Raw genomic sequence first — 21242 nt, 5'->3', positions numbered from 1 at the left:
AGGCCTTTCTTCTTCTTCTTTGGTGCATCACCATCAGCAGCATCCCTTGTGTCATCCGCAGGCATCACCATCACTGCAGTCTCAAGGGGGGCCTTCTCCTTGGAGGGGACAAATATTGTAAAAAAAAAAAAAAAAGGAAGAAAGAACATGTTTAATCTGTCTCTGGTTTGGGGTTTTAAAATTCAAAGCTAGAATTACATTGCAACATTTTTACAACACAATAATTCACTTAATTGTATTTACTGTCAAATGTGTATTTTTCTATTTTGTATTATTAACATGATTCTGATTATTATGATCATTATTATTACCATGATGGTCTTCATCTCAGTTGTCAGTCTGGCTTTAATGGACCCTCGGCTGACTTCACTGACATATGTTAGCTTGAACCTCGGGTCCAGGACAGTGGCCACGTCCAGCAGCTCTTGGGTTGGTGGATCAGCGTATTTCTCATTGAGATAACCCAGTATCTTCGTCTTGATGTCTTTGCAGAGGTCTGTGTCATCCTCTTGCACTGCCAGGAGTGAGTTGTTGAAGAGGTGGAGTGTTGGTTTCACAAAAGACACACTTACATATTTCTCGCCAGAAAGTGCATCGTGAATTCAACCAGAGGGCCCAGGGTCTTGTTGATGGACTCGAAAACTTCAATGTCCTGCCACGAGGGGACGAGGTGTCTTGTTTTCCGGTCTTGGGAGAGGACCTGGGCGATGGCCTCCCGCAGCTCAAGGATCCTGGAAACCATGGCCTGCCTCGAACCCCATCTGGTTGGACATTCAGTCTTCAGCGAGTGTTCAGGCAGCTTCAGGTTCCTCTGTGCCACTGCCAGCTCCCTCTTCTTTCTCCAACTGTAGGAGAAGGTGCTGACCACCTTCTTGCCGACCCTCATCGCACGCTCAATCCTGTGATCCTTCATAGCATTCTCTAAGATTAAAAAAAATATATACACATTTATTATCAGGATGATTATCATTTGTGTGTGTGTGTGTGTGTGTGTGTGTGTGTGCGTGTGCGTGCGAGTGCGAGAGACAGAATGAGTGACGGAGTAGCTCAGAAGAAATATATACAATGCATATGAATCATTATCATTTAGTTGTGTGTGACTGTTGTTGTGGTAGTTAATAGTAGGCACCACTAGGGGGAGCTCTACGTCTATATAAAATAGGTTTGGGCTGGGAATAAAGCAGTTGATTGAATCATACTCATGGCGTTCCGTGTGTCTCACTATCACCTGTCTAAGTGATTCTACATGGTGTCAGAAGTGGCGAGGTCACTTAGGTAGACTGATTAGGTAGATTGCTTTAGTAACTACCGGAAGAAGTCTCGGGGTCTAAGCTAACGCTAGCAGACTAGTGGCGGTAACAAGACGTGAGTAGCTAGCTAGCTAACTCCGTGTGAGAAAATCATGGACCGCTTGCCTCTACCGGCGAAGTTCAATTTCAGCAGACCGGAGGAGTGGCCGAAATGGATCCAAAGGTTCGAAAGATTCCGGATAGCTTCAGGCTTGGAGCTACAGTCCGAAGAAAACCAGGTCAACACCCTCATCTACACAATAGGAGACGAGGCGGAGGATGTGCTAACTTCCCTCCGACTGACACCTGAGGAAGCGTGTGATTACGGCTCAGTGAAAGCCAAGCTGGATGCACACTTCGTGGTACGGAGGAATGTAATATTTGAGCGGGCGAAGTTTAATCAACGACATCAGGAAATAGGTGAGGCAGCGGAGGGCTTTATCACGGCACTTCATTGCCTTGCAGAACATTGTGGTTATGGAGAATTACACAGTGAAATGGTCTGGGATAGGCTAGTAGTGGGGATAAGGGATAAAAAGCTATCTGAGCAGCTGCAAATGGATCCAGACTTAACGTTAGAAAGAGCGGTCACTAAAGTTCGCCAGAGCGAGCAAGTCAAAAAGCAGCAAGACATGTTAAAGAATAACTTCAAAACAGAAGTGAGCGCAGAAGTGGATGCTTTCAGCGCGCGTGGGAAAACAAGCGGGAAATATAGACAGCAAGGAGCAAGGGCGCCAGCACAGAGATTCAGGGAGCATGCACAATGCAAAAGATGTGGGAGGGAAGCACATAGTGTGCAACAATGCCCAGCGCGGGACGCAACCTGTAACTCCTGCAAGAAGAAGGGACATTTTGCTAAAGTCTGTCGATCAATCACAATGGGTGAAATAAACACAGCAGACAGTGACAGTGGAGAGGATGTTGCATTCCTGGGCTCAGTTAATGCAAACGATTCTGATGCTCCATGGCTGATAAAACTGAAAATAGCAGATACAGAGACAGAATTCAAAATCGACACAGGAGCTGATGTGACAGTAATCCCAGCCAGTCTGTACCGCACAGGGCAGTTTAGCAGGCTAGAGAAAACAAGGAAGATCCTGCTAGGGCCAGGACAGACACAGTTACCTGTAGAGGGGAAATTCTCAACCACTCTCAGAAAAGGCAGTACACACACTACTCAAGATGTATACGTAGTAACGGGCCTCAGACTCCCTCTACTGGGACGCCCAGCCATAAAAGCACTAAGCTTAGTCGCTAGGGTGGACTCACTCAGTCTAGACAGCACAGAGGCTGTAAAAGGACAGTTCCCCAAACTATTTCAGGGGCTAGGAAAACTAGAAGCGGAATATGAAATTGTATTGTCTGCAGATGCAGAACCATTCTCCCTTTCCACTACAAGGCGCATATCTCTCCCCCTCCTGCCCAAAGTGAAACAGGAGCTGTCCAGGATGGAGTCACTGGGGGTGATTTCAAGAGTAGAGCAGCCTACAGATTGGTGCGCGGGCATGGTGGTGGTACCAAAGCCAAATGGGACAGTGAGAATCTGTTCAGACCTGACAAAGCTCAACGATGCCGTTAAGAGAGAAAGGCACATTCTCCCTTCTGTAGAACACACTCTAGGTCAGCTGGAGGGAGCCCAAGTGTTCTCCAAACTGGATGCAAACTCAAGTTTCTGGCAAATACCACTCTCAGAAAAGTCTGCCCTGCTCACCACATTCATAACACCCTTTGGTAGATACTGCTACAATCGCCTTTGTTTTGGTATCTCGTCGGCGCCAGAGCACTTTCAGAGGCGGATGTCTCAGATCCTGGAAGGTCTGGATGGAGTGCTCTGTCTAATGGATGATGTACTGGTGTTTGGGAAAACACAGGAGGAGCATGACCACCGCCTGAGGGCAGCGCTGAGCAGGCTGCAGGGGGCTGGAGTCACACTTAACGAGAAGTGTGAGTTCTCCAAAAAGAAAATCAAGTTCCTCGGGCAGATCGTGGAGGGCTCAGGAGTCAGCGCCGACCCAGATAAGGTGACAGCCGTGTCTGAAATGCAGGTGCCACAAAATGTCGGTGGAGTGAGACGTTTCCTAGGTATGGTGAACCACCTTGGGAAGTTCATGCCACACCTGTCAGACCGCACCAGACCACTCAGAGACCTACTTCGGAAAACCAACATGTGGACATGGGGCAGTGCACAACAGCAAGCATTTGAGGAGATAAAGAAAGAGTTGAGTACACCACCTGGACTTGCATTGTACGACCCAAAAAGAGAAACCACCGTGTCTGCAGACGCTTCATCATACGGACTGGGGGCGGTGCTTCTGCAGAAACAGGAAGACGGTCAGGTGAAACCTGTGGCATATGCTTCCAGAGCACTGAGCAGTACAGAGCAGAGATATGCTCAAGTCGAAAAAGAGGCTCTCGCTACCACATGGGCATGTGAGCGATTTTCAGAATTCCTTATCGGCATCACATTCCACATCGAAACTGATCACAAACCCCTCGTCCCGCTGCTGGGCTCCAAGAACCTGGACGAGCTGCCTCCTCGTATCCAACGGCTGCGTATGAGGTTGATGAGATAAAGCTACACTATCTCCCACGTAGCAGGCAAAAACATAGCCTCGGCGGACACGTTGTCACGGGCCCCTGTGGAGGGAACAGGGGACAGAAGATTGGAGGAAGAGACAAACCTGTACGTGGATGCTGTAATGTCCAATCTGCCCGCCACTGAGAAAAGACTTAAAGAAATACAAACACACCAGGACAAGGATGAAATCCTCATCCAGCTAAAGAAGTTCTGTGCAGAGGGGTGGCCTGATAAGTTTAGCATAGGCAGGGCATTCCAGCCTTATCTGGTGTTTGCTGGAGAACTTACCGTACAAAATGGCCTCCTCATGAAAGGCAGCAGAATCATGATACCACAGTCACTCCGAGAGGATATATTGGCCAAGTTGCACGAGGGACACCTTGGCACCACTAAGTGTAGAGAAAGAGCAAAACAGTCCGTATGGTGGCCGGGCCTTAGCTCACAACTGGAGAAAATGGTTGAGAAGTGTGAGGTGTGTGCAAGAGAGAGAGTGAACTCAAAAGAAACACTACTGCCCTCTGAATTCCCTGATAGACCCTGGTGTAAGGTAGGGATGGACCTTTTTCAGTTTAACGACAAACAGTACTTGATTGTAGTGGACTACTTCTCACGATTTTTTGATTTAAGCTTACGTCTACAACCTCTGAGGCAGTGATAGAGCACATTAAGTCTATCTTTGCACGCCACGGCATAGCTGATACAGTCCGGACGGACAACGGCCCGCAGTTTTCCTCAGAGTGCTTCAGAGAGTTTGCCTCTGACTGGAATTTCAGCCATGTCACCTCGAGCCCGCTCTTTCCCCAGAGCAATGGAGAAGTGGAACGAGCTGTTAGGACAGCGAAAGGCCTTCTCAGGAAAGCTGGAGACCCATACCTGGCCTTAATGGCCTACCGCGCAACCCCGTTAGCAAATGGATACAGCCCTGCAGAACTTCTCATGGGTCGGAAGGTCCGCACACCCGTCCCAGTCGTCCCGGCACAGCTATATCCCAGCTGGCCTGATCTTCAGGAACTAAAGGGAAGAGAACAAACAAGCAGACAGAACCAATGGAGGAACTTTAACAGACGTCACAGAGCACGCGACCTACCCCACCTTGAACCAGGCGAACATGTGTGGGTGAAGGACACTAAAGAAAAAGTAACAGTACTTCAGGAAACGGGGACACCCAGATCCTACCTGCTTGACACACCTAGAGGGACCGTACGGAGGAACAGAAGTCACCTAGTGGCGACACCAGCGCCTGAGCCATCTACTGACCATTCTGACAACTTGCGGGCGGCAATGACGTCAGCCAGAGATGCTTCCCCGGACTCCTCACCCACCTCTCGTGGGACCCCACCCCGTCCACAGACAGAGCCCGTCCGGAGGTATCCGGTCAGACAGCGTGGTCCTCCAAGACACCTGCAGGACTTTGTGACTGATTGATGAGACACTGAGTGGTTAAAGGGGCAGAATAACCCCCTCATTCAGTGGAGGGACTGGGGCAGTCTACCCCCACCCCCCCCCCAAGAGACAAAGATGGAGGAGAGCATTATTTGATTGTTGCTGTTGTGATTATTTGTTGGAAGAAAAAAATAAGTGAAATGTTTGATGTTGGGTTGTACAGTATAGACCTACATTATATTATTTTTGTTTTATACAAGTTCCAGCATTGTTTTATATCCAAGATATCCCAGATAGCATGTTAATGTTCCTTTACCAAAAAGCGTCCTGTGAGAAAGGGGGATGTTGTGGTAGTTAATAGTAGGCACCACTAGGGGGAGCTCTACGTCTATATAAGATAGGTTTGGGCTGGGAATAAAGCAGTTGATTGAATCATACTCATGGCGTTCCGTGTGTCTCACTATCACCTGTCTAAGTGATTCTACAACTGTGAGAGAGAATGAGTGACAGAGTAGCTCGGATTAAATATTTATATTTATAATGCATATGATTATCATTTGTGTGTGTGTGTGTGTGTGTGTGTGAGAGAGAGAGAGAGAGAGAGACTGTGAGAGAGAATGAGTGATAGAGTAGCTCTGATTAAATATATTTGTATGGATATTAATAAAACTTAAATATATCCACAAATTATCACATAATGCCACACAATCAGGGTGAAGTAGCCTACTCACCTATGGCCAAGTGCAGTCTATGCCCGAAGCACTGGAGCCTCATCCAGCCATTGAGTTGAGCAGCCAGTGTGATGTTTGAGGCATTGTCTGTAGTCATACAGATGAGTTTCTTCTCCTCCAGGTTCCATGTAGCCATCGCATGTTTCAGGCCATCAGCAATGTTTTGCCCGGTGTGGTCTTCTGGGAAAAACGCTGTCTGGAGACATTTCGTCTTCATGTTGAAATCCGCGTCAATGAAATGTACTGTGAGGCTAATGTAGCCTACGGCTCCATGGTGCGGCTTGACCAGAGGTCCGTTGTAGTGGCAAAATATTCGGCTGTAGCCACATCATTTTCAACGCCCTCACGGCACTCTTTATACAGAGCATGCAGTGCAACTCTACTGAAATGGTGACGAGATGGCAAGGCATAACGCTTGTCCAAAGTATTCACCATTTTCTTGAATCCGGGGTTGTTGACGGTGTTTATTGGGCACTGGTCTTTACCGATAAAGAATGTGATGGCCTGCGTTATTTCTGTATGTCTAAGGGAGCTGGTGGAATATGTGGTCGCGTTATAAAGGGTGTCCTGAATAGATGACTGTTTTGCAGGGGCAGCAGGAGGAGACGAGAGGGCTTTCTTCTTTTGCTCCTTTATTGCTTGGTCATAGACCACTTTGTGAGACGACTTCAGGTGATTAAAAAGATTTGTCGTGTTGCTTTGAGGGGCAGCTACGACTGTGTAGCAAATCTTGCACACCGTTTCAACTTGGTCCAAATCTATCTCCCTGAACCCATAGTGTTTCCACACCACTGATGTCGTTTTACCTCTCTTGTCCACCAGCGGCTCTCTTTCTGCCATTCTTCTCGTCGTGTTTTGTTCGAGAGCGTGCGCATCGCTTTACAACTCGTCTCGCTTTGAAGTGTTTGTTTTGGGGCTTTGGGGGGGGGGGGGGGGGGGGGGGGCAACCACAATAGCTCTGCAGTGTAGGGTGCGCTTGATCTGCGCTAAATCGTTTTATGGCGATTATTTTGTTTTAATGATCGTTGACAAGCCAAATCGTAATCTAGATTTAAATCCGATTAATCGAGCAGCCCTAGTGTACAGAATATCAAACTTGTAACTAAACATCCCAAACTTCTAGATTGCTGTAGGTCGTTCACACGTCTGTTGTCTCTCAAGGGATTCTGACTCGTACAATTAAATGGAGCTTGAGGGCCAATGGTGGAAAGGACAACTTGCTGGAGACATATACGAGGCTCTGCGCCGCAAAGTGAGTAGTATGTGTAACCGAATGAAACGTGGAGTAGCTGGTGAAACTCACTCCCCAAGGAGCGCTGACAGGCCAGCCAATATGGACGTCCCTACCCTACTAACACAGTACGTAAAACTGACGGGACACATTGGTGTAATTGTGGTAACTTTGCGACGTCACCAGCAGCGGACCTAGCTGACACCTAGCTGACACTTGCCTTTTCAGTCGCAAAATAACCAAAATAGCCGTCCTCAAGGACACTGTAAGGGAACGTAGCCGCCACTGCTGCTTAAATCCGTAACTACGATGTAATTAAATAACGTGACAATGTGGTTAGATCACAGTCCCAATCTGACTTTATTGGAAATGTGTCACAGTGGGTCAGAACATTTGTAAATTACTTAGGTTTTAAAATAAATTTTGAAGTCATACAGTTACAGAATTGTAATAATGAGGAGAAATCCTGCATGTCTGTTTTGTGTGTAATTTCTCATTTACAGTTAATATTAACACTAAAGATTTGCAGTCTAGGCCTAATAAAAATAATGATAAAAAATATGCCTATGAATAAACTCCTAATTTTGCAACCTAAATGTGAGCAATGAACGCTGAGCAGTGGACGTAGAATGCAAGGCATTGGGCTACTTTCTTCGACAACACAGATCCTGTAAGTATCTCAATTGAAGAACTAGACAAACAAGTTACACACTCTGTGCCAGTAGGTGGCGGTATGCACATTAAAGTTGTTTGCGATCCGCCACTAAACCCAGCGAAGAAGAAGAAGAACGAGGACGGGTAAACTTCCGGTTCGTTTGAAACAAACGATTGAGAAAGACCAACACGCTGTCTTTGTCCCCGTGACAACACAGATCCTGTAAGTATCTCAATTTCAATGTATACATACATACTATGTATTTTGGTATCGTCCCAGATAAAACACCAACGTTATGTGCAAGCTACCCTTTTGTAATGATTATCTATATGGAGATGCTCTCTTTCCAATGTTAGCTAACTAGCTAGCCAGCTAACGTGATTAGCCTTTTTCTGTACATGGCTAGCTAAGTAGCCTACGTAAAATTACTCTCGCAATTATTGTTATAACTAGCTTTTGTGTAATTGTAGCTTAAATTATAATGTTGGCTTGGCAACTTGAGAATATTTCAGTTGTGTACACTATAACTTTTATGAAGTGTTGTCGTGGGCCATTGTTTCCTAATTACGGGCTCGCGCGAGCTCCTGCACGTTCGTACTGTTTCATCGCTTGGAATAAAATGCGATAATTAGCTTACTCATTGATTTCGCATTAACCCACGACACCGTTAGTATGTGTTTGTTTTTAGGCATTCATTTTTCCGATTTTAACGTTAACAGAATACTAGAAGCCCCAACAACGGAGCTAGGCTAGCTAGCAGGATTTGTTATAGCAGCCATCTTGGCTTTTGGCACGTGGTCCTGTGGAGTGTGCATGTCAGCCAACGAGAGGGTCACCCACCCACTCTCTCTCTCTCTCTCTCCCTCTCTCCCCTCCCATGCTCTCAGTTGCCAACCTCCCAGTTCTTGTTTGAACTGAGCAAGAAGCAGGTGAGCGGGGCAGGAAGAGGCGCTAAGACGGGGACAGGCGTGGCCAGGGGCAGTCCTGGGACAGCCCCACAGGCTCTGTGAGTCTTGTTCAGTTGAATGCCCTCATGAGTATTAACAGAAGAGCACCATATACATATGCACACATACACTCTAACATGTCGCTCTCTCCTCAGCTCAGCCCAATGGTCTCTGATGGTTCTGTCTGGCCAGCCCTTAGGTGGAGAAACACCTGATCATCAATATAGGCAGGCACACGTAAGTACAAATGCACATACGTTTCCATAGACGGGATAAACAAATGGGAATATTGATATTGAGTTAGCGGTAGACATGTGAGATTCATAAGACGCATCACTGACGCCAGTGACGCCACAATATCAGGGAAATTGAGCAATTGCTTCCCTGTAGTGCAAACTTGCAAGATTCGCTCAGTTATTAACCCTTCTTGCCTTTTTTGTTGTTGGTTTTCTCTCTCCTCCTTCCTCTCTGTGCAGTTCTCCTGTGTGCTGAGCCGCTATCCCATGTATTGCCACTGCTGACAGGGTAGAGCTCAGCCACATGCAGAAGTGAGTGATGAGGAGAGGGAAGATCATTTTCCCGTTTTTTTTCCCTCCAGTTTTAGGAACCGTCTCAAGAATGTGTTCCCCACTTTTATGCCTTTAAATCAGGGTTGGAGTATTCCAGGTGTGTGGCCATGGCCATGAACACCAGTAGAGGAGGGAACCAAGTGTCTCATTCTCTCTCCACAGTTGTGTGGTTGTAACCCCCCACTAGCTACATATTCATTCAATCTTTATTTAACCTCGTGAATCAATTGAGAGTAAGCTCTCATTTACAATGACATATAATCACTCTATATTTGAACTTGTACTACAGGTGAGATAATCCTTTTTAATGGTCTCTCTCATTGCTGTGCAAGACTTGGGTGTTCTCCTGCTCTGAGTGCCCATTCTCCTATACCTCCCAGATCTACCTCCACAAGCACATCAAGAGGAGCCATGACAACCTCTGTCTCTGCTGAGGAACACACAGAGCATTATGAAGTAGCCAGTGCCTTGGCGAAGGTGTTTGAGCAGCAGTCATCAATGGATTAACTCCCAAGACACAAGGAAGAGACAGCGCAACACACGCTATGACTCCAGTGACGAAGGTAATATAATAAAGTGCATTCAACAGTCCCAAAAGAGTACTACTTGAGTTGACTAATCTGAGCTAATTTACCTCTACTATATGTTCCAGTGCCCAGGCAGCCGGTCGGCAGAACTCAGACCAGACCAGCTATGCCAGGTGCCAGAGCCGGAAGGCCTGCTCTGCCAGTTATCAATGCAGGTATCCATGCATGTTTGTGTTGGTGAAATGTCTATGCATATTTGCACACTTACAGTTAACTCAGGACTGTCTGAAGACTCATGTACTCAGTTCACTAATTCGCTCATCTCACATCTCACTACTCGGCAGTAGATGTTCATCGCCCGGGTCCTTTGAGCCAAGGCGCTGTGAGCCCAGGCCCTTCAGCCCTTCAGACGCCCAGGCACGAGCAGCATGCATCAGCGATTAGCACCCCGGCCAGACCAGGTCAGGGTCTGACATGTCTCATGTCGAGTTGATTCTTCCCCTTATGCCAGAATCACTACGCCGCCAGCACCATAGTTTCCTGCTCATCCCTTTATCCTCTGGTTTTCAGGTAGTTCTCTGATGCCATCGCCTGTGAGACCAACAGCTCCAGCAGGGTTGCCATCAAGCTCTGCAGATGCTGGTATGCTGAATTTTGTGAACTACTTCATGCTGCATGTAGGGATATACTTTGAGCTGAATATCCATTATGGGACCGTACAATTACTTATAGCCACATCTGTGTTTAATATCCAGACTTCCAGAGGATGATGTGTCAGCAGTTCTCCAGCGTCATGCAGAGTCTGAGGGAGATGGCACAGACAATGATGAGGCTGGAGCAGAGACTGTCCGGCGAGTCTGCAGACAGCTATCGGGGAGCAGTACTGGATGACCTGCACCCTGCTAAAACGGAGGAGGAGCTGCTGGTCTTGGAGGAGCAGCTGAAGGACAAGGATCATCAAAGGAAGATGGTGAGTAACTTCAAGGCAGAACTTTGTTCCTTATTTTTGCAGAGAAGTGTTAAGGAAATGTAAAAGTAAAGGATTGTCTTTATGTTTTGCAGACACGATATCTGAGTTCCATTGGCGGCAAAGATCTGCCAGATGTGGTCCGGCGGGTGCTGTCAGCCATTCCCATACACAGAGTGTGGTGTGTCTACAGCGTCCATGGGAAGAGGGGGAAGAAGCCTCTGAAGAATATGACCCTCTACAATGTCATATTACGTAAGGGATTGTTCATATTTTCGCAAAATAATACATTGTCTTTGCTTCATGCCATGTGCATTGAAACCATTCCCTTTTTGGTTAAAAGGTGCAGTTATGGCCTGTAAGCCAAGCACCACTGTGACGGAGGTGTCTGCCCAGCTGCAGGAGATGCTGAAACATGCCCCTGCTCGATGCAAAAAGGTATGTGATGTCAGGCAGTTAATTTTCTCGTATCCAGTGACATGGCACGCTTCCAATGAACGTATGCGACTTGCTTTTACAGCCATTTCATTATGTCCTTAGGCATCTGCTCCAGCCCAGCTGACCTCCCCAGCCCAGCCCCTGACCGCAGCTCCAGCCCTGACCACTGTGGAGTATTCAGATGAGGATGACCTCTTCTGCCCAGACCCTCGATTCAGATGTGGGTGACCCCCAGCCCGTCTCCCTAAACCTGCCTTTCCAGCCTGCCAGGATGGATGCCTTTTTTGTAAATAGTTTTTGTAAATTTTAACCTTTTTTTTGTGGGATACAACGGTCTTTTCCCGGTCTGCCTGCCACAGAATGCGCACTGTTTCATTTTTGTTTTAAGAACTTTTGCAATTGTCAGATAATGGGTTGCTAGCCAGAGCTTGTACATGCTTTTTTTTGCTTTTCTGGCTATGTGTAATGTGACAGACCGTAAACCTCATCCTTGTAAATATGTATACTTTTAATTTGTCATGTACTTTGTGTAATAAAATGTTCTAAACTGTTCAGTCTTATATTGGTTTGTATCATAATGCTTGCTGCTATATCCCCATATAGCATTAATTCGTTTTTGTACTGGTAAATGCTAAATATAGCCAGTGGTACTGCAAATGCTAAATATAGCCAGTGGTCAGGGTTTAGTAAGTAAGTGACCATATTTGCACCGTGCGAAAAAGACGTGCAGACCAAGTCATATAAATACCTGTAAATCTAGTGTCAGCCAAGTGAGTTTATTACGGAAGTTCCTGCCCACGTTTTTTGCACGCGGCCGCACCGTATTTGCACCGTGCGAAAAAGACGTGCAGACCAAGTCATTTAAATACCTGTTAATCTAGTGTCAGCCAGGTGAGTTTATAACGGAGGTTCCTGCCCACGTGATCACGTGCGTTCTTTGCACGCGGCCGCAACTTCGGAATGACGTGTCGTTCTTACGTAGCGTCTACTAAACGGCAGACCTCGCGTTTCCGTAAATGGCCGCGTAACTTCCGCACGCGGCGCAGACGAATCGTCACCTATAGCGGCCGTATGTCGAACGTTTGCGCAACCTGCGTGTGTTAGTAGGGTATTGGCGTAACTGTCAGCATGTTCGTCTCACAAGCGGGAGATCTTGTCGAACGTGGGTTTGAATCCCGCCCAGGACAAGCCGCTAACATGGGTTACATACATAGTGGTGGGCAAGTTATTGCATATCCTTTAAATTGAAAACAACAGCAAGCATTTGACCATTTCCATATTGATTTCAGGAGCTCAAGTTACCCCCATACAAATGCCAGTCCCCCCAGCTCGCCCTCAGGCGCTACTTTGCGGACCTCATAGCCATCGTGAGCAACCACTTCAGGCTGTGTCCAGCTGCCAGGCACCTGGCTGTCTACCTCCTGGACCTCTTCATGGATCGCTATGACATAATGGATCGCTATGACATAGTGAAACGACTTCACATGGTGGCCCTCTCATGCCTGCTTCTGGCGAGTACGTTTGTTTTGCCAGTCTCTTGTATGGAGTGCAGGTTTTGCTGTGTTCAACATCACAGATGCCTGTATTTAGTCTGATGCGGCTCTCCCGACTCTGCAGGCAAATTTGAGGAGAGACAGAACCGCGTGCCCAAGCTGGATTCACTGAACAGCCTGGGCTGCATGACCTCCATGAACCTGGTGCTGACCAAGGAGGGCCTGCTGCACATGGAGCTGCTCTTGCTGGAGACCGTCCAGTGGAACCTCTACCTGCCCACAGCTGCGCACTTCATTGAGTACTACCTGTCCATCGCTGTCCACGAGGGGGACCTCCATCACGGCTTGCCCATGGCCTGCCTGGACAAGACTGTGTTGTACATGGCCAAGTACACTGACTACTTTCTGGAGGTCTCCTTACAAGGCAAGCATGTCATGTGATCAATCGATACTTCAATGTTGTTGTTTTAGGATAGGATTGGGACAAGCATGGTCTTAGGACAAAACCTATGGCTTGAACTTAAAAGGCAACTGTAAAAGACACAACATGGATGTCTGTGGCGGCTGGCGGTGATCGGTACAGCTGTGTTTCCAGATCACGCGTTCCTGCGCTTTGCCCCGTCGCTGGTAGCTGCCGGGTGCGTAGCCGCCTCCCGCGTCATCCTCCATCTTTCCCCCCCGTGGCCCCAGCGGCTGCAGCGTCTCACCGCGTACAACTGGGGGAGTCTTTTCCCCTGTGTGGGGAAGCTGCTCATGTGAGTGCCTCTTCAGTAGGGTTTTATCCACATACCAAGTCTTAACTACAGCCGTTCTACTGTGTGAATAAGAGTTTCAGCAAAGTGAAAGCAGTCGGTAACAACTTTTTAACTAGAGTTAACTGTGTTTTGCGTTGTCATTTTAGTGCCCACGACAATGATGTGAAGGAGACCAACAAGCAGAAGTGCCCGCCATCCAGCCAGCAGCAGCAGCCCGGTCAGGCGGCACACCACGGTTCCGGTCAGACGACGGTCACAGTGGCTTAGTACGTCCACCGGCCCAGTCTCCAGTATCCCCAGCAGGCCCTCACACCGGCTCCCAACCCCGGCAATGGGCCCGCCTCCTACCTCAACCACTCAGCCGGCCTGCAGGGTCCTAACGCCCCACTGTCCTCGGACCATCTCTGCTGGTTTGGACGCCAAAGTTAACATTCCTAACAAGGCCTACCAAGTCGATATGTGCTACTGCTGCTACTGTGAGACCGAAATACAGTCTCCGGAATAAGAGACTTGACAGTTTGGGGAAGAAGAGGAAGGGAGACATTATGTGAGGTCTCTCTATATTGGCAGGATCATGTAAGAAGAGGCAGATGCATGTTTTTAATTTTACATGAGACAGAGTTCAGCACCATTCGGCTAAGATGAGGTGTGAGATGCACAATATGCAATAGGATTACTCTGCTAAACCATTCTGTTTCTGAGCTGCTTCAGGTATTATTTCTCCTTCTTTTTTAAACCAAGATAACTTGAGTTATTATTACGAAGTGTCTTTTGTATATAGGGTAGATTGATCACCACTAACCCTGCGGTTAGTACTGTTATTAACACTGTTATTTAATAGTACAATAGACCAAAAGCAGATATATTTATTGATGCTACCTCTGAAGTGTTGAATGTATATTAAACCCCTATCATGTTCCTGTGATTTGAGTACCAATGGGAATCTTGTAGGAGGAATTTATTTCAGCTTGTGGTGGGATACGGTGATTAAACGATGCACATCTGCAGTAATGGACCTCTCAACATTGAAGTGTTGCCAGTTCTTTTGGTCTTGAGCAGTGTTATTTGCAATGTTCATTTTGCGTTCTAGTTTGATATTTTGAACATTATTTTGCAGAACCAATGTCATGTTACCGTTTCTAAGCATGCAGAATGGCAGTGAGTGCTGTGCACTTCTAAGATTGTACTTTTAATTAAAATCCAACTTGTCAGTCATACTTCTGCTGCACTTTATTTCTTTTACAAATTAACATTGCTTACACACCGATACTGTCAGCCAATTGTCTATAGCTCACATACTGTATTGAAAATATCCCTAGGGAAGAACTGTTTAAATCAATGGTTTTGAAAGGCTGCGCAGGGCTCAAACGCTCGGCCCTTCTCATTCTCTTCAATCAGTGGATGATGTGAGAGAGATGCAGTTGCACTTCAGCTAAAATCAGATTACATAGTGGTGTGTTTCAGTAGTCCCCAGCATAGAAGACTCCGTGCTGGTGTTTGACCAACGTAGCGAGGAAGATCCAAACAGACAGGATGTGGTTGGCATATGGGTGGATGTAGATGCCCAGTGCAAACTCGGTCCCAGGGATTTCGGTGCTGTGGATCCGTGTGTTGTACACAGTCTTGATCACTGAGTCCATGTCCCGGTAGGCCAGATGGATAGGGAAGCCGGTCACCTGACAAGGAGGACAGTTTGAAGATTCCTGTCAATGATGACTACCATTTTGAGTTTGTGAGATTAGAATCCGGGCTGCCTTTTAAGGATGCCCTATCAGGGTTAATCAAATCTAGCATCTACCACTGGAGAATAAGAAGGTTTAGTGTTTGTTGTTGTTTTAAAAAATATATTTTTAAGGCATTTCTGCTTTAATAGGATAGGACAGTGTAAGGACAGAGGAAAGGTGGGAGAGAGAGAGAGGGGAAGACATGCAGCAAAGTGCGTGGGCTGGATTCGAACCCACGCTGCTGCAGTGAGGACTAGCCTTTACATGGTACGCACCCCAACACATTGAGCTACCCCCAACCCATTGAGCTACCAGGGCGCCCCAAGAGAGTTTAGTGTTAACAAGCTTTAATGGAGTTGTACCTTGTAGTCTTGCATGGTGTCCAGCATCTTGTCTATCTCCGTCTCTATGGTGGAGAAGGGGGCAGGGCTCTTCTCCAGATGAGGCAGGACCTGAGAGAGCATGGTTGAACAGCTGTGGCTCCAGCGTGTAGGGTGGGGGCTCCTCCAGTCCATAATACAGTTCTTTAGTTTCAGCTCCATCCTGGGACAATGGGGTAAATTACACCATGTATTCCAGAGATAGATTAGATAGATAGATAGATAACTGTTTTATTGCACCCACAGATACACACAGCAATACAATACAAAACTCAACACAAAGGCACAGTCAGCAAAAGGGGCAGTACAATAAAGCAGAAAAAAGTCTTAGAATACAGGTGTGCAGAAAGTACTTAAAGTATCCCCCAAAAATAAAATAAAAATACAGAAATATACAATTATTGCTGCTGCGCAGTCGGTGCTAGGCATTTTGCAGTGGAAGAGGAAGAAGTAGAGGAAGAGGAGGAGACAAATGACAAATACATGAGGGTCTCTGCCTGGACCCTAATTATTTAAAGGAGTAGTAAAGGGAAAATGCATGTTTAGCCCTGTTTTAAGGTTACTTATGATCATATACAATGGTTCAGATCAAAACGTTGACAAAACTAGCACTTTTGAGAAAGTCTGATAATTGCTCTACCACCGTTTTGGTCATACAATGGATGTAGGTGGGCACCTTGAAAAATCTTTCAAAAACATGTTAAACTCACAATTTAATGCTTTACCTTCTGTGTAGCTGACTGACCAGATCCATATTGGGTGGACGATATCTGATCTCTAGTGGCTGAAAATGTTACAGTTAGTCTTAAGCAGCTTCATCTTCATAAATAACTCATGCGGATATTTGAGGAATAACCACAGTAAGGCCAATGTGGGCTGCAGGCCATATTTATCTATTTGTGTTTCATTACATAAACCAGGTTTATACCACAGAGGATTCAGACTCCAGACTCCTGGGGAACAGGGGCCTCCACGTGGCAACATCTGTCACATCAAAATTCATCATGTGAGTCCTTTTAGTCAGTTGGGAATTGAACCACACCTGAAAGACATCACACAATCAGAACTCTCATGTTACTAAAACTTGCATAGACTCAGCAAAATCTCTGTATTGATGTACAGTATGGTCACTGTCAAAGTGGGATTGTAAATGAAGGTCGAGTATATCTCCATGAGAGCACATATAGAGTACATACGTTGTACTGTACGGTTTGTCCACATGAAAAAAAGCGGAGCAGTGGACTTTGTAACTGAGAGTTGTTGACTTTACCTCTTCTGCTTTGACTTACCTCAAATAAACTACCAAACCTCACAGACTGCATATTGAAATGAATATTTCATTGAGAGGTGGGGTCTAGTAGTAGGTGTCTGTTGTTCTTACGTTGTCTCCATTGACTAAGCAGTCCACTGACTGTAGTGGGCAGTGAACATCAGACCGGTAGTGTTTGCCATCTCTGGGATTCCATAAGAAATACCAAGCACCTTCCCTGGTAAGAACAAATGTGGTATCCCCCTGAAGAAACAAGAGGGGGGTTTTCTCATGTCAGGTATTCCATAATCACATACTATACAGTGTACAGTACTATGTAAGTCTGTTTGATCTGTGTGCTTCCAAATGCATTGAGATATAAGGAGGGGTTCTTGCGCGTGCGGTGTTCTGTATTGTATTAATACAGTACTGTATATGACCAGAGAAGCCAGCTGGCTTGGTTACCTCTGCGACAGATGTCCCCAGGACAAGCCAAGCCTTAGAGCGGAGATGGTCAAAGAAGTTGCACAGCACAACGGCCAGACTGACACTGTTTGCCATCACCAGCTCCAGGCATTGCTGCAGTATGGTGGAGGGAACAGCGTGAAATGAGCAGGGAAAAGACTATGAGGACTATAGAAGATGAAACTCTGCGCACTCTGGAATGGTGCGTTTACCTCCGAGGTGAACCACATGTCTCCGCCGTCCCCGACGTCAGAGGGGACGGCCAGGACAGGAATCAACGACACGAAGGCTGCCACCCTCTCCTGAGGTAAAGAACAGATAAGCACAAGCCCGAGCAACAAACATTTGATAGTATTCCTTTAAGTGTGTCATTGGGCCACTTTTTGGCATATACTGTAGAGCATGGGTTTAGCACAATGTGAGCCGTAAGGGTAGAGAAACAGTGGTGTGCTCGGGCCTTACTAAAACAGCGAGGGGTCCGTCTTCAGGGGTGACTCGTGAGACCTCCTGCGGAGGAGGGAGTGGCCTGAAGAACCTGGTGGCCAGGACCAGTCTCCTCTCGCTGTTCACCACCATGGTGACGATGCGCGTCCTCCTGCCGCCGCCCGAGGCTCCGCACCGCCTCTCAAACTCGTGGGCGCGGTCCAGCAGATGCTCCGCCTCGTCACTGGGAAACTGAGGATGGACGCGGGAAGAGACGTGTAGGAGGCGTTTTGTGGAGAAAAGGCCGACTCGTTTAAAAAGTCAAATCTGATACTGACTCACCAACCAGCAAAATGGATTATCTGTCAAGGTTGCTTTAGCTTGATCGATATTATAAAATCACCTGCTGTGGACTTTGCTCAACCAGGCAGATTCTCCTTCAGGTGACCAGACTGTGTTAGCTTAGCATGCTAACTGCTGCTCCCTTCCTACACAGATACATCCGTGTGTGGGACCATGGCCAGTCCACTGAGGGGTGAGGTGGTCAAGCTTTACAAGACGGTAAGAAGATGGTCTAGTTTATGCTTTTCAATTTTGTATTACATCCTACTAGTGATCTCACACAATAAAAACATCCTACTAGTGATCTCACACAATAAAAACATCCTACTAGTGATCTCACACAATAAAAACATCCTACTAGTGATCTCATACAATAAAACAGACACCATTCAGACAGGGGTCCCTGGGTGAAAATGGTCGTCAGAGGATGAAATGGCACAATTCAGTGTAAATTAGAATGTAAATTCATCAAATGGGTTCCAAGTTGGTAGTATTGTCTGTTTTTAAATGTACTGTTTTCACATTGTACTTTATTTTTTATTTACCATGTATGTTTTTTATTTTTGTACTGATTTTATATGATCTTTTTGGTATAGCACTGTTACATTTGCTCGTATGAGCATGTGCTATATAAATAAACTTGACTTTGACTACAGCCTGACAGAAAATGCACCAAAAATTGCCATGCATGACAAGTTGACATGGAGAAGAAACCCACGTCAGTGGTTTATGGCATAATTGTTCCAACCCTCTTTTCGCCAACAGCTCCTGTACCTTGGCCGTGAGTATCCCAAAGGTGCTGACTACTTCAATGATCGACTGAGGGCTGCCTTCCTCAAGAACAAAGATGTGACCGACCCAGAGCAGATCAGGCAGATGATCGCCCGCGGGGAGTTCGTAGTGAAGGAGCTAGAGGCCTTGTACTACCTGAGGAAATACCGCGCCATGAAGAAGCGCTACTATGAGACAGATGAATGACCGAGTTCACACCACCGCCTTGTGAAGGGACGACTTACTTTCATACTTTCAATGTCAAAGTGTCTGACGAGAGCAGATACTGTAGGGTTTAAGGGTGGAGCTGCCAAGCTCGCATGATTGAAGGCCACAGATGGAAGGCCACTAAAAGGCCTTGAAGAGGTCCTGAGTGCACCCAACAACTTGTCATGCCATTTCCTGTGGCACAATTATACAGTGCCTTTTCTGATAGTTGTACGTGGCTTCTCAAAGGATGCAAAGATACAAAAGCTTTCAGAAATATGAAATGTTTGTATAATGGACTCCTTTAGTCTTGTCAACTGTTCCCTGTTGTACCACTCATACTTTGAGATCAATTCCGATCCACTGACACGCCCAGAATATCTGTGCATCAACCTACTGGGAAGTTTTTGAAATGAAGAGAAAAATCTTGATAAATGGTTAAGAAAAAGAAAATAAAAATATTTGCTTTAATAAAACATTTAGAGTGGAGCTATAATAGTGATACATGGAACATCTGAACATGGATCACATTACACTGAGGTAGAGGTGTTGTTCTAGGGTCAGTCCACCCCCGCACTGATCTCGGATCTGTTCTAAGGTCAGTCCACCCCTGATCTGATCTCAGATCTGTTCTAGGGTCAGTCCATCCCTGCTCTGATCTCAGATCTGTTCTAGGGTCAGTCCACCCCTGCTCTGATCTCTGATCTGTTCTAGGGTCAGCCCATCCCTGCTCTGATCTCAGATCTGTTCTAGGGTCAGTCCATCCCTTGCTCTGATCTCAGATCTGTTCTAGGGTCAGTCCATCCCTGCTCTGATCTCAGATCTGTTCTAGGGTCAGTCCACCCCTGCTCTGATCTCAGATCTTTTTCTAGGGTCAGTCCACCCCTGCTCTGATCTCAGATCTGTTCTAGGGTCAGGCCATTCCTCCACTGATCTCAGATCTGTTCCAGGGTCAGTCCACCCCTGCTCTGATCTCAGATCTGTTCTAAGGTCAGGCCATCCCTCCACTGAACTCAGACACATCAGCACGGCAGATGGGACAGGTGGTACTTTGCTGCAGATAAAAGCAAACACAGGAGCATTAGTTAGTTTTAGGGGAAAATGGGTTGTAAATATTTGGAAAAAAATACAATTTACTAGTAATCATTTCAATTTGATACAGTACCATGTCAAACATGTAGTAAAAAAACACCAATAATGACTTCACATTGCTTCCATGCTTTGTGTGAATGGGGTCAGCTCTGTCAGACAGGGAGTCCCAGGGATACGACCATAACACCTCACTCTATTCCACCTCTAGGGGGAACATTGAGGCAGGATTACCTTTAACCATCTATTCCACCTCTGGGGGAACATTGAGGCAGTCTTACCTTTAACCATCTCTATTCTACCTCTGGGGGAACATTGAGGCAGGATTACCTTTAACCATCTCTATTCTACCTCTGGGGGAACATTGAGGCAGTCTTACCTTTAACCATCTCTATTCTACCTCTGGGGGAACATTGAGGCAGGATTACCTTCAACCATCTCTATCCCACCTCTAGGGGAACATTGAGGCAGGATTACCTTTAACCATCTCTATCCCACCTCTAGGGGGAACGTTGAGGCAGGATTACCTTTAACCATCTCTATCCCACCTCTGGGGGGAACATTGAGGCAGGATTACCTTTAACCATCTCTATCCCACCTCTGGGGGGAACATTGAGGCAGGATTACCTTTAACCAGCGGTCGATGCACTGGACGTGGTAGTCATGGAGACAAGGCAGCATCCTCAGCTGTTCCCCCTCTCTGTAGTCTGAGAAACAGATCAGACACCTGCAACAGGGACAAGCATGGGAACTGATCAGGACTGATATCTCTAGTAGTGTGTAGAAGGTAACTGATATCTCTAGTAGTGTGTAGAAGGTAACTCATATCTCTAGTAGTGTGTAGAAGGTAACTCATATCTCTAGTAGTGTGTAGAAGGTAACTCATATCTCTAGTAGTGTGTAGAAGGTAGCTGATATCTCTAGTAGTGTGTAGAAGGTAACTGATATCTCTAGTAGTGTGTAGAAGGTAACTCATATCTCTAGTAGTGTGTAGAAGGTAACTGATATCTCTAGTAGTGTGTAGAAGGT

At 46.4% G+C, this 21242-nt stretch overlaps 1 protein-coding gene and 1 pseudogene across 2 annotated transcripts; both read left to right on the top strand.

Annotated features, from left to right (window-relative positions):
* The first annotated feature begins 7164 nt into the window (after positions 1 to 7164).
* LOC311329124 (cyclin-J-like) lies at positions 7165 to 14068 on the top strand (annotated as a pseudogene). Its single transcript has 5 exons — positions 7165 to 7233; positions 12605 to 12830; positions 12933 to 13232; positions 13404 to 13563; positions 13710 to 14068. The product of its transcript is annotated as a cyclin-J-like (transcript).
* A 4252-nt stretch (positions 14069 to 18320) lies between these two features.
* LOC311329146 (electron transfer flavoprotein regulatory factor 1-like) lies at positions 18321 to 19439 on the top strand (the record flags this gene model as incomplete). Its single annotated transcript, XM_084463022.1, has 2 exons — positions 18321 to 18365; positions 18912 to 19439. 2 exons carry the CDS (start codon positions 18321 to 18323, stop codon positions 19122 to 19124), a joined length of 258 nt encoding a protein of 85 aa, XP_084319148.1. The 3' UTR covers positions 19125 to 19439.
* Between the last annotated feature and the right edge of the window lie 1803 nt (positions 19440 to 21242).

Source organism: Borostomias antarcticus (assembly GCF_949987555.1).
Source record: "Borostomias antarcticus genome assembly, contig: scaffold_60, whole genome shotgun sequence".
Classification (NCBI taxonomy): Eukaryota; Metazoa; Chordata; class Actinopteri; order Stomiiformes; family Stomiidae; genus Borostomias; species Borostomias antarcticus.
This window is presented reverse-complemented; position numbering and strand designations above follow the sequence as displayed.